This window comes from Cervus canadensis, chromosome 17 (assembly GCF_019320065.1).
Source record: "Cervus canadensis isolate Bull #8, Minnesota chromosome 17, ASM1932006v1, whole genome shotgun sequence".
In the NCBI taxonomy this organism is placed as follows: Eukaryota; Metazoa; Chordata; class Mammalia; order Artiodactyla; family Cervidae; genus Cervus; species Cervus canadensis.
This window is the reverse complement of record NC_057402.1, coordinates 12331189-12346129: the sequence shown is the minus strand read 5'-3', so window position 1 is coordinate 12346129 and position 14941 is coordinate 12331189. Positions and strand designations below refer to the sequence as shown.

General features: G+C 49.3%; 1 protein-coding gene across 2 annotated transcripts in view; it reads left to right on the top strand.

Moving 5' to 3' along the window:
* The window catches only part of RIN3 (Ras and Rab interactor 3), a 133081-nt gene that overhangs the window by 76382 nt on the left and 41758 nt on the right, over positions 1-14941 (top strand). For both annotated transcript variants that reach the window (XM_043489468.1, XM_043489467.1), the window contains exon 4: positions 14767-14839. In XM_043489468.1, the coding sequence (XP_043345403.1) occupies positions 14767-14839 (73 nt within the window). The remainder of the gene's footprint in view (positions 1-14766; positions 14840-14941) is intronic.

The following is a 14941-nucleotide window of genomic DNA, read 5'->3' as shown; positions in this document are numbered from 1 at the left end:
GTGTGGCACCCACAGGGCTCCTGGCTCTTGCCGGTTGTCCCGGGAAGACAAGCAGGTTCACCCTCTGGTGCTGGTTTTCTGAAACTCAGTACTCTTGATGTTTGGAGCTGGATCATTCTTTGCTCAGGTGGAGGGGCTGTCCTGTGCACTAAATTAGTAGGTTTAGCAACATCCTTGGAAAATCCCATGAACAGAGGAGCCTGGTGGGCTACAGTCCATGGGGTCGGAAAGAGTCAGACATGACTTAGCAACTGAGCAAGCACGGGCCTCTGCCCACTAGAGGTCAGTGATATCCCTCACCTCACCCCGCCTTGGATTCCCCCCAACAACCTGAGATGTGTCCACGCCCTGCCACACGTGTCCTGGGTGACAGATTTGCTCCTGGCCAAGCACACTGCTTAAGGCTGTGCCGTCTAGTTCAGCAACCTCGAGCTGCATAAGGCTACTGAACACTACAGATGTGGAGTCTGAATAGAGATGCTGCTGCTGCTGCTAAGCCGCTTCAGTCGTGTCTGACTCTGTGTGACCCCATAGACGGCAGCCCACCAGGCTCCCTCGTCCATGGGATTTTCCAGGCAAGAGTACCGGAGTGGGTTGCCATTGCCTTCTCCAATGCATGAAAGTGAAAAGTGAAAGTGAAGTCACTCAGTCATATCCGACTCTTTGTGACCCCATGGACTGCAGCCTACCAGGCTCCTCCGTCCATGGGATTTTCCAGGCAAGAGTACTGGAGTTGCTTGCCATTGCCTTCTCTGGAATAAAGATGAGCTATAAGTATAAAATACACACCAGATTTTGAACACTGCATATGAAAAAAAGGACTGTGATGCGTCTCAGTAATTTTTTTATATTTATAGCTTGTTGAAATGATGTTGTTTTGAATATGTTGGGTTAAATAGGCCATTACTGAAATTAATTTCACTTGTTTCTGTTTACTATTACTAACATGAGTATGGGAAAAATTTAAATTGCACACATGACTTGAATTATATTTCTATGAGACAGCAGGGTCTCAAGAGCCAGTGGCCTGGTGTGCAGGTTGGGAGCCTGGGCTGAGTCAGTCTCGCTTCTGGTCATGTCCTGGTACCACTTCCCAGCTCTGTGACCTTTGGTGAACCACTTAACCTCTCTGAGTGTCACCGATCTCATAAGTGGCAGCCACTTTCTCCTAGACCACAGATAAGAGTTCTGAAACTCTGAGGTGGGATGAACTTTATAAGCTTCTGAAGCTGAAGGTGGGTTGTTTTCTGGGCACAGTGGTTTCTTGCTGGGTCTTCCTGTGGCCCTTGGGGCTGTCCTGCCATCAGAGTGGTGCCCAGGGCACCTCCTTTTCCTCCTATTTTTTCTGTTCCCAGAGACAGCAGCGTCTTTTCATAATGGGTGCAAAGACGCCTCCCCGCCCCTATAGTCTGAGCAAAGGAGCAGGCGGATTGCCTTCCCAGCCTTGCAGCTCCTTCCCCATAGATAACTCAATCCCCAGGATGGTCAGCCTCTGCTCAGCGTCTCCCCCCACCCCTCCCCATTCCTTCTCCCCCAACACCTCCCTGTGGCTTTACTCTTTATTTAGTCTTCCCTGACACTTGACGGTTCGCACATCTGTCCACCGTCTCCCCTTCTGTTTTGGCGTCTGAACCTATAAATAGTTCCCCGGCAAAGTCCCATCTGCACTGTGACAGCTCCTTCTGTGTTCCTTTTCCCACACTTAAATCCTCATCGACGCGGTTGTTAAAAACGGAAGTGCACTGTCCAAGAAAAAAGTGGTTTTTATTACAGCTTGGACCGTGTGGTGGCAGTGGCTGCAGAGTTGGCTGCCAGTGGATTCAGAGGAAATGCCTTTAATAACGGCAGGGCCCGTCAAGCGTGTGCTGTGATCCAGGCAAAGCCCTGGACCTGGGGGAGAAGGAAGGCCTGTCCCCTGCTTTCCAGGAGCTCTGTGCCAGCGTCAGACCCGTGAACACATCGTGGTGTGGGGAGATCACGCTCCCAAGTGGGGTGTGTGTCCAGTGCTGGGCCAGAGGGAGAGGAGCTCGTCCTGCCCAGGAAGCCGTCTCCGAGGGGAACCCGGGGCCTGCCGAGTAACAGGTGGGGATGTGTGGTCCATGGGAAGGTGTCCCTGCTAGCTCACAGGCGAAGTAGGCACACTGAGTGTAGGTATGAAGCCCTGGGATGCCCCGCCACACCGCCCCATGTCACTTCTGCTGAGCCAAAGGTGTCTCATACGCCAGGCTCCCGGGGCTGGTGACACCTGGCCATGACTGGGGCTATGCCCTCAGTCCAGCTACTTAAACTCTCTGAGCCTCGGCTTAATTTGCTCATAATATGAAAATAGTGGAGTTGTCATGATAGTTAGAAATACAGAGGCTAGCACATAATAGGCATGTGGTAAATGGTATATGATGATGTTGTTGTTAAAACTTTGAAAATGATAACCCTGTATTACTAATCAGGAAGCTCAAATCTGAACAAAATCCACACTGTGAAGTTGGGAGGAAGCAGAACAGCAGTAGTCCAGGCTTAGAATCTAGAGTCCAGAGAGTGCCCGAATCAAACTCTAGAAAACACCCAGGCTAACCCTCTTTCATTAGATGATGATGTGCCTTCTCTAGACTTCTGTTTCCCTGTCTGTGCAATGAGGGAGGTTGGACAAGAGCTGTCTCTAAGAGTCCTTCTGTTCTGACCTTCAGTGGTTCCCCATCCATTGAGAGGCAAACTTACAGGTACTTGGATCTAGTCTGAGCAAACTAGGGGTATGGTAGAGAACTCAGTGAGAAGGCATTGCTGCCTTTTTCATCCTAAAATTCTTAAGATGAAATCAAGAGGAGATGGCTCCTTATGCCAAGAACAACCAGCAAAGATGGCTGTGACTCATACCCAGGGCTGTCGTGGACAGTTGCCCAGCTTGTGCACTGCCCAAAAGTGCCTGGTAGGATTAAATCCAGCTGGTGTTCTGCTTGTCAGGTTGTGCAGTTTTGTGCAGGGCTGCAGCCACCTGAAGAAAGAGGCCCTTCTTTGCTCCCTAGTCAAACCCTGTAATCACGCACTGGGAGCATGTGGAAATGGCCCCTGCTTGGGCCCCTGACCATGGCTGCCGGGTCCTCCCCTGTCCCTTTCCTATTGGCCTCTAGTCAAAGGTGCGTTGGGCAAAGGCTTGCTGTGCCCCACATCTAGTCTTGCCCTGGGGGGCCCATATTTGATGGGGGAGACTGGGGGCTCAGGAATGATGATCTTACACTGAGAGGCTTCAGGGTTGCTTGGGACTTTACAGAGGGCAGGCCGGTGAATAGATGAGTGAAAGGACTCCAGGGCCAGCCAGTGAGCCAGGATGTCCACCCTGGACCATCAGTAACAGCCAGGGAGACAGAAAGGGAACTATTTTTGGCACGTTTGCTGATCAGCATCCTCTCCCAGGTCCCTGAGCCCTAACTTGCCCCCCCACCTACTCCTCCCTAGACCTTCCAGACCTCTGTGTCGCCTTTGTGGGAGAGGCTGCTAGTCTTCACTCAAGGTCTGTCTGCAGGGTACCACCACTCAGCCTCTGCACGGCAGATGCAGGGCCTGGGAGGGCTTCGGTTACTCAAATCCTTCCTTGGCTGTTAGAGAAAGCAAGTTTCAGAGACTCGAGGGCTTTGTCTCGGTGCCCGTGGTGGGGTGGAGCCAGGAGCCCAGGCCTGGTCAGTACCGTAGGGGTTTGGGCTTTGCCTGCAGTGGGAACAGGCATTTGCCCCACTCTGTGCTCCCATCCTTGTATGGTTGGGCAGTGAGTCTGCTCCGAGACCACAGGAGATCGGCTGCCCAGCACGGGACTGTCTGTTCTCGCTTCTCCTGACAGCTCTGCCCTCTGCTGGAGCCAGAGCTTCCGGCAGCCCTAGTCCAGCAGCCCCTTCCTTCTGGAGGGGACAGAGCCAATTCTCTCGCTTCACGGGTGACCCAGATGCACTGCGGCAGCATCTGGAAGCAAGTGGTGCTGAAGGCGGGCCTGGAACCACTAGGTCCTCTGGACGCCAGAGAAATTGCCACTCTCCCCAGTTCCACGCCTGGGAACAGGGCAAGGAGTTCTCAGCTAACACAGAAAAGTGGGCCTGATGATAGTATGAAATAGTCTTTTTCCTCCTCTGTCACGTACTGTCTAGGTCATGGTTCCCATGGCAACCATGGTGTTGCTGGACAGCAGAGGTCCCTCCAGCCAGAAGGCGACTGTGTGAACTTCCAGCTGAGGATGGAGCAGACGGGGGTGGGAGGGACACCTGAAAGAATGGGCGTGGTCACCGCAGGTGACCCCCACACCCCCCACCTCACCCCCACCCTCACCCCCACACCCCCCCACCCCCCCACCACTCCCCAGCCTCTGGTCATGTTGGCTTTTTATTCTCAGGCTCTGCACTCCTGACCTTTCCTATCAGGGACCCAGCTTGGCAAGATCCCTTTCAGGAAGCAGATTCAGAATCTATTAGAATCTGTCTGGCAACCCATTCAGGGTGTTATGTTTCAGGGAAGGTAGGCTCTGCAGTGTCACAGAAGTCTTTGGGGTGGGGCCACTTCCCGGGCCCACCCAGATTCCCCCAGCCACTTGTGATGCCCTTTTCTGAGAGGTCCGAGACCCCCACCTCTCCTGCCAGGAGCGATCCTTCCTTCATCCCTCTGGGGACACTCTTATGAGGCAGTTCTCATCCATCCGGGGCCCCATTCTGTAAATGTACACACTGAGACCTTGATACCTGCAGGGCTTTTTCTTGGATAAAAATCAATGAACATCCCTCCCACCCTTACCCAACCACATTTTCAATCCTCAAAAAAGAATGAGCTGGTTGTATTGAATCTCTCCCGGCAGGAGGGAGTTTCAGATAAGTCCTGTGGCCAAAACCGTTGGCAAATTCCCCGTCACCCTGCTCACTGCCAGGCTTCCTCTCAATTTCTAAATCTGTTTCCCCTGATTTCTACAGAGCGTGACCATGATAAATATTTGTCAATGGTTGAGTATATAATGTCCTAGCTGAAGAGTAACTTGGACCCAGTCCTTCCAAGGAGGGTCATACCTGGAAATTAATGAACAATTTCTGTTGTCAAAAGGAATGTGTTTGAACAGAGATCTCTTAGGTTGACAGGGCTGTCTGCCAACAGGGAAGACAGTTTACATTTCCTGAGCAATCTGTACATTTCACAATGTTAAACCGTGGCAAGGTGTATATTCATTCTTTTTGTGATGATCTTTTCCTCAGCAGAGCCCAGGGTCAAGCTTAAGTGAACAGATGCTCACCTTCACTTGCCAGGAAAGACAAATCAGACCCTAAAGAAGGCACCTGCCAACAGCCGTCTCTTTTTAAAAAGAACATGCTGGAGAAGGGGTTCTCACTGGTCAGGTTCACTCACCTCAGTCACCGGGATTGTGTGGTAAAATTAAGCCAGGTGTGGCTGAAGTTTACCTCTGGACCAGCTATGAAGAAAATGTCGGCCCAGGAACTTAAGAGTAAGGTGGCACAGGGGACTTTGGTCTAGAGAAGAACAATAGCTGGTTAAAGACCCCCTCATACCTTAGTTATCACAATTTGTTGTGGTTATGGTTTAATTGCTAACTTGTGTCTGATTCTTTGTGACTTTCTGGACTATAGCCTGTCAGGCTCCTCTGTCCATGGGATTTCCCTGGCAAGAATACTGAAGCAAGTTGCCACTTCTCCAGGGAATCTTCCTAACCCAGGGATTTGAACCCACATCTCCTGCATTGGCAGGTGGATTCTTTACCACCAAGCCACCAGGGAAGCCCCTAATTATAACGGTAGATACTGCCAAATGCAAAGACGAGTTGAGAGTTCATTAAAGCAGGTTGGACATATAACTGTTGACTTATTTATGTGACACCATATAAATGCTTACTGTTTCACAAATTTGGACAGTATTCTTTTTTTTTTTTTTTCACTCTTCAAATAAATATTTGAAAGACCCTGTTCAAGGATGAAAAGACAGCTGGGAGAAAATATTTGCAAATCACACATCTGACAAATGCTTTGTATCTAGATCAGATAAAGAACTCTCAAAATTCAACAATAAAAACCAAGTAACCCAAATGAAAATGAGCAATCTCTGAATAGACATTTTTCCAAAGTATATATGCAAATAGCCAATAAATTCATGAAACTATGCTTGATGTCATTAATCCTTGCGGAAATGCAAATCAAAACTACAGTGAGGGATACATGTGTATATATGGCTCAGTCCCCTTCTCTGTTCATCTGAAACTACCACATTGTTAATCAGCTATATACCCCAATACAAAATAAGTTAAAAAACAAAAACACAATGAGATACCATTTCACACCTGCTAAGACGATCCTAATCAGTAATAGACAAAGTACTAGCAAAGGTGTGGAGAAACTTATTTTTTATTTTATTTGTGTGTTTTTTTTGTCTGCACTGAGTCTTCATCACTGCTCACAGGCCTTCTATGGTTGCAACAAGTGGGGGCTACTCTCTAGCTGTGGTGCATGGGCTTCTCATTGCAATGGCTCCTCTTGTGGAGCACAGACTCCAGGGCACGTGGGCTTTAGTCGTTGCGGCTCGGGGGCTCCATAGTTGGGGCACACAGGCTTAGTTGCCCTGAGGCATGTGGAATCTTCCTGGACCACGGATAGAATCTATGTCCCCTGCATTGGCGGGTGGATTCTTAACCACTGGACCACCAGGGAATGAACGCCTGTGGAGAAACTTAAACATGTTGCGAGTGGAAATGTTAAACAGTGCGGTTGCTTTGAAAAACACTCCACCAGTTTCTTAAATATGTAGAGTTACCATGCGTGCCGTGTGTGTGCTCAGTCATTCAGGTGTGTCTGGCTCTTTACAAACACATGGACTGTAGCCTGCCAGGCTTCTCTGTCCATGGACTTTTCTAGGCAAGAATAGTGGAGTGGGTTGCCATTTCCTCCTCCAGGGGATCTTCCCGGCTCAGGGATGGAACCCACATCTCCTGCAGCTCCAGCATTGCAGGCAGATTCTTTACCGCTGAGCCATTGGGGAAGCCCGTAGAGTTAACTGTAGGATCTAGCAATTCCACTTCTAGGCATACGCTCAAGATATGCAAACATATGTCCACATAAAAATTTGTACACAGATGTCAAGAGCAGTATTATTTGTAATAACCAAGGAGTGGAAACAACCCAAATATCTATCAGTGATGAATGGATAAACAGAATGTGGTACATCCATCTAACAGAATAGCATTCAGACATAAAGAAGAGTGAATGCCACCTTTAGCACAGGGAGTGCTCCTCAATACTCTGTAGTGACCTCTGTGGGAAAGAATCCAAAAGAGAGTGGGCTTAGGTATTTACAGACAGCAGAAACTAACACAACATTGTAAATCAGCTACAGGTGCTCAGTCGCTCAGTCATGTCCCAACTCTTTGTGGCCCCATGAACTGTAGCCCGTCAGGTTTTTCTGCCCATGGAATTTTCCAGGCAAGAATACTGGAGTGGGTTGCCATTTCCTACTCCAGGGGATCTTCCCCAACCAGGGATTGAACCCCAATCTCTTGCATCTCCTGTGTTGGCAGGTGGATTCTTTACCACTAGCGCCACCTGAGAACCAACTATACTCCAGAAAAGTGAAAGTGAAGTCGCTCAGTCGCGTCTGACTCTTGGCGACCCCGTGGACTGTAGCCTACCAGGCTCCTCCATCCATGGGATTCTCCAGGCAAGAATACTGGAATGGATTGCCATTTCCTTCTCCAGGGGATCTTCCCGACCCAGGGATCGAACATGGGTCTCCCGCATTGCAGGCAGACACTTTAACCTCTGAGCTACCAGGGAAGCCCATACTCCAGTAAAAGTTAACTTAAAAAAAAAAAAAAGAGTAGTAAAGTGCTATCGCTGACTCCTGCTACAACATGGACATGGACAAACATTGAAATCATGATGCTAAATGAAAGAAGCCAGACCCACAGGACCACATATCGTATGATTCCGTCTATACAAAAAGTCCAAAATAGGCAAATCCATAGGGACAGGAAGTAGATTAGTGGTTTCCAGAAGCTAGGAGGAGGGAGGAATGGAAAGTGACCGCTGATGGGTATTGCATTTCCTTGGGGGGGATAATGAAAATGTTCTAAAATTGATTGTGGTAGTGTTTGCACAACTCTGTGAATCTACTGAGACCATCGTGCACCTTAAATTGCTGAGTTGTGTGGTGTGTGAATGATATCTTAATAAAATGGTTTTTTAAAAATCCAACATTTAAAAAACTGTCCAATTAGAAAACAGGAAAAGACATGAATAGACACTTGAGCAAAGAGGATGTACACATGAAAGGGCATTCAGCATCTTTTTGAAATGCAAATTAAAGCCACAATGAAATAACACTCTATACCTAGTGGAATGGCCAAAATAAAAAATAGTGACCACACCCAGCTGACAAGGATGGGGGGAAGAAACTGCATCGCTGCTACATAGCTGGTAGGAATGTAAAATGGTACAGCCACTCTGGAGAGCAGTTCCGCCCTTCCTTTGAAAAACAAAGGATGGACTTAACCTTGTGACCCAGCAAATGCACTTTGGGGCATATATCCCAGAGAAAGGAAAGTATATTTTCACGCAGAAACATGTACCTAAAAGTTCCACAGCAGCTTTGTGCATAATCACTAAAAACCAGAAATTCCCAGATGTCCTTCAATGGGTGAATGACCAAGGAACACCTAGACCATAGGTTGCTACTCAGCACTAAAAAAGAACGGCGTATTGATTCACTCAATAACTTGGATGACCCTTGAGGAAATGAACCAGAATGGGAAAAGCCAGTCGCAAAGAATATGTCCTGTATGACTCCATTTATATGACATTCAATCATGTAATCACAGATTGAAAACAGATTAGTGGTTGCCAAGTGTTGGGGTGGATGTGATATGAAATACCTTGATTGAGGTGGTGATTACAGGCAGCTGGGATTTACACATGGGATAAAATTGCATAGTTCTCTACAAACACACACTCATATGTACGAGAGCTAGTATAAACCTGGTAAGATCTGAATGCGCTCTGTGGATTGCACGAAGGATGGCTTCCTGGTTCAGATATTGTCCTCTAATTATGCGCCCTGATATTGCCATTGAGGGAAACTGGATGAAAAGTGAAGAGGACCTCTCTGTTCATCTCTGCAACTTCCTGAGGACCTGTATTTCCAAAGAAAACAATTGCTAGAGAAATAGTTACATAAATATTGGAGAGCCAGCAATGTGCTCAGCACCATGCTTGGTGCTGAGGGCACCATGGAGAACGAAAGATACCTACACCATTCCTGCCTTGGCAGTTCATTCGTATTACTGAGTGATAAAATGGAATTTCCTAAAAAATGAATCTTCCAACAGCTTTTGGTTCTTTGCGGATTACTCATTTTGGTGTTGAGATTGTAAAGGCCAGAAGCCAGGCTGGGGTGCATGGACCCGGAATCTCCACCTTGTCTTGACTCAGCCTTGATGGTGAGTCATGAGGTGAAAGGTTTCTTTTTCTCTAGGCAGGGGCAAGTCCCATTGTTGTCACCTGGGGACATAGCAGATGGGACTAGCTGGTGCTGTTTTTTCTCCTCACTGTTTGAAAGAGAGATGGTTTAGACGGGGGTCTGGTGTGTTCCCACTGCTCTTTCCACTGAGGTGGCTGGAGGCTGTACACAGTGGAGGAGTCACCACTGCTTAGGTTTTCGGAGGGGAGCAGAGGGAGCCAGCATCCTTGTTGGATGACCTGGGGTGGGTGACCTGGGGAGCTTGTCAGCCCTCACAGGGCTCGGAGGGGAACCAAAGTAGCATGAGCCAAGAGGACTCTGGAGACCAGTCAGCCCCTGAGAAACATTTACAGAGAAATTTAGAACATTCAAGAAAAATTTAGAGAATCTTCATAGTTTCTCTGCTTACAAACGTCACATATGCTCATTATAAAAGTGCCAGAAAAACATAATACAGGAAGTGAAACTCAGTCCACTGTGTGTGTGTGTGCGTTTTCTTTTTTTTCTTAATCATGACTTTATTGAGATGTATTTACTTCATGTATTCAGCATCATACAATTCACCCATTTAAAGTGTACACTTTATTGGCTTTATATTCAGTTGTCCAGCCCTTACCAGGATCAATCTGAGAACATTTTCAACACATCAAAAAAGAAGCCTCGTGTTGTACAGTGTGAATGTACTTAAGCCACTGAATTGTGTTCTTAAAAATTATTAAAATACTGAATTGTATGTTTTTTATAGTGTGTGTGTGCGCAGTCACTCAGCCGTGTCCAACTCTGTGATCCTGTGGACTGCAGCCCACCAAGCTCCTCTGTCCTTGGAATTTTCCAGGCAGGAATACTGGAGTGGGTTGCCATTTCCTTCTCCAGGGGATCTTCCCGACCCAGGGATCAAACCTGCATCTCTTATGTCTCCTGTGTTGGCAGGCAGATTCTTTGCCACTGCTCCATCTGGGAAGCCATATCATGATAGAATACCCTTTTTGCCAAGCATGCTATACAGAGAAGTTTAAGATACAGTCCTTGCCTTCAAGGCAAAAGACAAATGAGGAGGATTAGCAAGGAAGGGCGAAGCTGGAGCCTCCTTGCCTGGGGAGAGAGCAGTAGCAAAGGCCCGGAGGCCAGCAAGCGCAAGTCGAGGTGTGGCAGGGTTGGTTCTTCCTGGAGACCAGGGAGAATCTGTTCAGACCTCTCTCCTGGCTTCTGGTGACAGCCAGCAACCCTTGGCTTGTGGCTGCATCCCTCCAATCTCTGCCTCCGTTTACACATGGCTTCTCCTCTCTGTGTCTGTGACCCAGCTCTTTACATGTTTTCTTACAAGGACACCCATCATTGGATTTAGGGCCCACCCCAATCCGGTCTGACCTCATGTGAACTTGATTCCATCCGCCAAGACCCTGTTTCCAAATAAAGTTGCACTCAGAGGTACCAGGGGTTAGGATCACAATGTGTCTTTCTGGGAGACACAGTTCAACCCACAATAGATAGGTGCTTTATTAACTCTGTTATGCAGCTGAAGGAGATTCCAGGTGATGCTAGTGGTAAAGAACATGCCTGTCAATGAAGGAGACATAAGAGGTGCAGGTTTGATCCCTGAGTTCAAGTGATCCCCTGGGGAAGGAACTGGCAACCCACTCGAGTATTTTTGCCTGGGAAATCCCATGGACAGAGGAGCCTGGAGGACTACAGTCCATGAGGTCACAAAGAGTCAGACACGAATGAAGCGACTGAGCATGCAGGCACGCATACAGCTGAAGAAACTGAGGCTCAGGGGGGGTAAGCAATCGTGATGGAGATACGTTTACACTCAGGCCATTTGGTCAGGGCGCTGCACACACCCTCTGGCCAGTGCAGGACACAGGGCTGTCCTGGAACTTGAGCGCCACCCCCACCCTCTGGAACAAAGGCTTGTTTAACTCTCAATGGTTTGAGTTCACCTCTGCTCCAGAACAGCGTGAGGCTGCCTGGCGGGGCTCCCTAAGTGCCAGGTGTCCCTTTGGGCCCCTGGAGGGAGGGCATGAGCCACGTGGTGGGAGGCCTGAGACTCCGGCCAAGGCACCATGTCCCCCTTCACCACGCCGAGGCCTCTGCTCCTCTGGGATCCCCCTGCCAGACAGACTTTTATATTTTGAACTGTTTATTTCTTTATTTTTATTCGTCTTTGGGTGCGATGAGTCTTCATTGCTACACATGGGCTTTCTCTAGTTGTGGCGAGTGGGGGCTACTCTCTAGTTGTGGGGCACAGGCTTCTCGTTGCGTAGCTTTTCTTGTTGCAGAGCTCTGGCCCTAGAGCATGTGGGCTTCGGTTGTTGTGGTGCATGGGCTTAGCTACTCCACGGGATGTTCCTGGACCAGAGATTCAACCCATATCCCATGCATTGGTAGGTGGATTCTTAACCACTAGACGAGCAGGGAAGCCTCAGTCAGACTTTTAGCAGACATTTATAATCTTCCAAACTGCATGTCGGCTTCCTTGGTGGCTCAGATGGTAAAGCGTCTGCCTGCAGTGCGGGAGACCTGGGTTCAATCCCTGCTTCGGGAAGATTCCCTGGAGAAGGAAATGGCAACCCACTCCAGTACCTTTGGCTGGAAAATCCCATGGATGGAGGAGCCTGGTAGGCTACAGTCCATGGGGTTGCAAAAAGTCGGACATGACAAAGCAACTTCGCTCACTTTTTAAACTGCATGCCACACACGTGCTGAGGAGGGCTCAAGGGTGGGCAAAGCCCTGGCCCTGGCAGGCAGGAGCTCCCCGGGTGTGGTCTTGCTGCGCTGTTCCCACGAGCAGGACGGGGAAGTATGAACGGGGGCTGGGGGTGGGGCAGAAGAGGCCTGGTTACAAAGGAACAAACATGACCTTGATCCTCGCTTGTGCTTGGACCAGTCTCCTATTTTCACAGTAAAAAGGGGACTGGGCCACTATGTCTAGAACTGTGTATGGCCCCAGCCACAAAAATGGATGAGCCCCCTGGTCCTTGCTCCTGAGGAGGGGACCAGAGTAGGGGTACACTAAGTCTAAAGGAACTGAGGCCTTTCCAGAAAGTGCCAGGGGCACAGGAGAGGAAGGGACTGCCTGTCTTAAAAGTTTCATCTGTGTCTGCAAAGGTCAGACCGTGTCTCAGTGGTGAAGGAAAACTGCTCATTGTTGAGCAGGCCTGGTATAAAGAGGCTAGGCTTTTTGCATGCATCACCACTAATCCCTCTTGAAGGATCCATGAGAAAGGTCTTGACTCCAGTTTACAGATGGAGCATCCTCTCCACCTCTCCCAGCTACCAGAGATCTTTTGACCCCAGCCTATAAATGGCAACCCACTCCGCTACTCTTGCCTGGAAAATTCCACGGACAGAGGAGCCTAGTGGGCTACAGTCCATGGGGTCGCAGAGTCCAACACTGAGCGACTTCACTTTCACTTTCCCTTGGCCTGTTGGTGCTGCTAAGGTCGGTGATGCACTTATGTGCCACCAGGTGGCATTGTGGACCAATTCATGTCCATTAACTCACAGAGGGTGGTAATTCTATGCACTGATGTTTCTCAGACTTGTTTTTTATGGACGTCTTCTCAGTACCTCCAAGAACTGTAACCTACTCAATGTTTTGATTTAAACTCCCTTGTAAAATTTTTATATCTATCCTAATGAGAAACCGTAATCTCTCTGCCATAAATAAATGATGAATGTAATTCCCTGGTGGCTCAAGCAGTGAAGAACCAGCCTGCAATGCAAACCCAGGGAGATCTGGGTTCGATCCCTGAGTCACGAAGATCACATGGAGGAGGGCATGGCAACCCACTCCAGTATTCTTGCCTGGAGAATCCCCAGGGACAGAGGAGCCTGGTGGGCCACAGTCCATGGGGTTGCAAAGAGTCGGGCAGGACTGAGTGACTAAGCACAATCTTTTAGAAAAATCATGTTAACTGTTTAGAACACTGCAGTAGCATATAGAAAGAAGGAAAGTATTAAAACTATTAGAACAAAACATGTTAGTTTGCGTATCCCTATACCCATCTCGTAGATCACCAGTGCAGCGGAATGCTGACCTAGGCTTTGGAAGCAGGCTGCGGTCACCTAGATGCATGAGTGCTTAGGGTTGGAAGGGCTCTTCCCTTTGCAGGTAGAGGAACTGGGGCATTGAGAGGGGAAGGGACAAACCCAGAGTCACACTGTCCACCCCAGGGTTGGAGCCAGGCCTGGGACCCAGCTCCGGCCTTATACCTCCACCCCACGGATGCTCAGAAGAAACTCAGGAAGTTGGAAATGAAATGTGAGGCACACATGTTTCTTGGCCCTCTGAGGCCCGAGAAAGTTCACTGTGGGTTCCACATGCAGAGAGCATCACTTGTCGGGAGCATGGAGCCCTGGGATGAGAGTCAGGTGGCATGGGGGCGGGCAGCTGCCAAGACCCCTGGTGAGCAGCGCAGCGTCTCTGGGCCCCTGACCCTGGTGCTCTGCTGCAGGGCATGATGTGGTACCACGCTCTCCTCTGGGCAGTCCACCCCGGCTTTGGGCCCTGACTGCCACGTCCCGGCACCCTGCCCCTCCAGGGAGCCACATCCACCCAGGATGGGCTCTCTCTCCCTTGATCCCTCTTCCTTGTCAGAGCTGGAAAATATGGGCATCGCCCTCCCTCTTGAGTTATTTGTGCAGCCAAATCAAGTGAGGTTCTGACAGGCCCAGGGGTTCTGACAGGCCACACTGGCCAAGGAATCTCCTGGAAGCTAAAAGCAGAACAGGAACAAGCCATCCTCTGCTGGCCCCCACAGTCCTCAGAATTGTCAAGTGGAGATGACCCTGAGTGTTTAATTCGGGACATTTTCAAGTTCTGCTTTTACAATCTAGAGTCTTCGGTGTTATTTCGCTCAAAATGGTGATGTGTTATTAGTTAACGCCAGTTGCTGTAATAAAGAGGCCCCTGAAATCTTGGGCTTCCCTGGTGGATCAGGTGGTAAGGAATCCGCCTGCAGTGTGGGAGACCTGGGTCCGATCCCTGGGTTGGGAAGATCCCCTGGAGAAGGGAAAGGCTACCCACTCTAGTATTCTGGCCTGGAGAACTCCATGGACTATACAGTCCATGGGGTCGCAAAGAGTCGGACACAACTGAGCGATTTTCACTAAAATCTCAGGATTAGCACCACAGAAGTTCACTTCTCTCCTCCCTACGGTCCAGTGGGCTGCTGATGTGTTTGTGACTGCAGCAGGCCGGGCCCTGCAGCAGGTGCCGGAACCCACAAGTGAACACAGGGCAGACCCGCACTGACACTCATCCAAGCCTCTGTCCTCTCTCCCCAGTACTGTACCTGGAAGGCTCCGTTCTTGTGTTTGAGGACATCTTCAGACTGATCGCATTCTACTGTGTCAGTAGGTGAGTATTCCTGGCCCCACAGGAGGGCATCTCACTGGCAACAGATGTTCATGCATCCTGGGTGGGGGCGGGGGAGTCACAGGGGAGCCCCCGAGGGAAGGG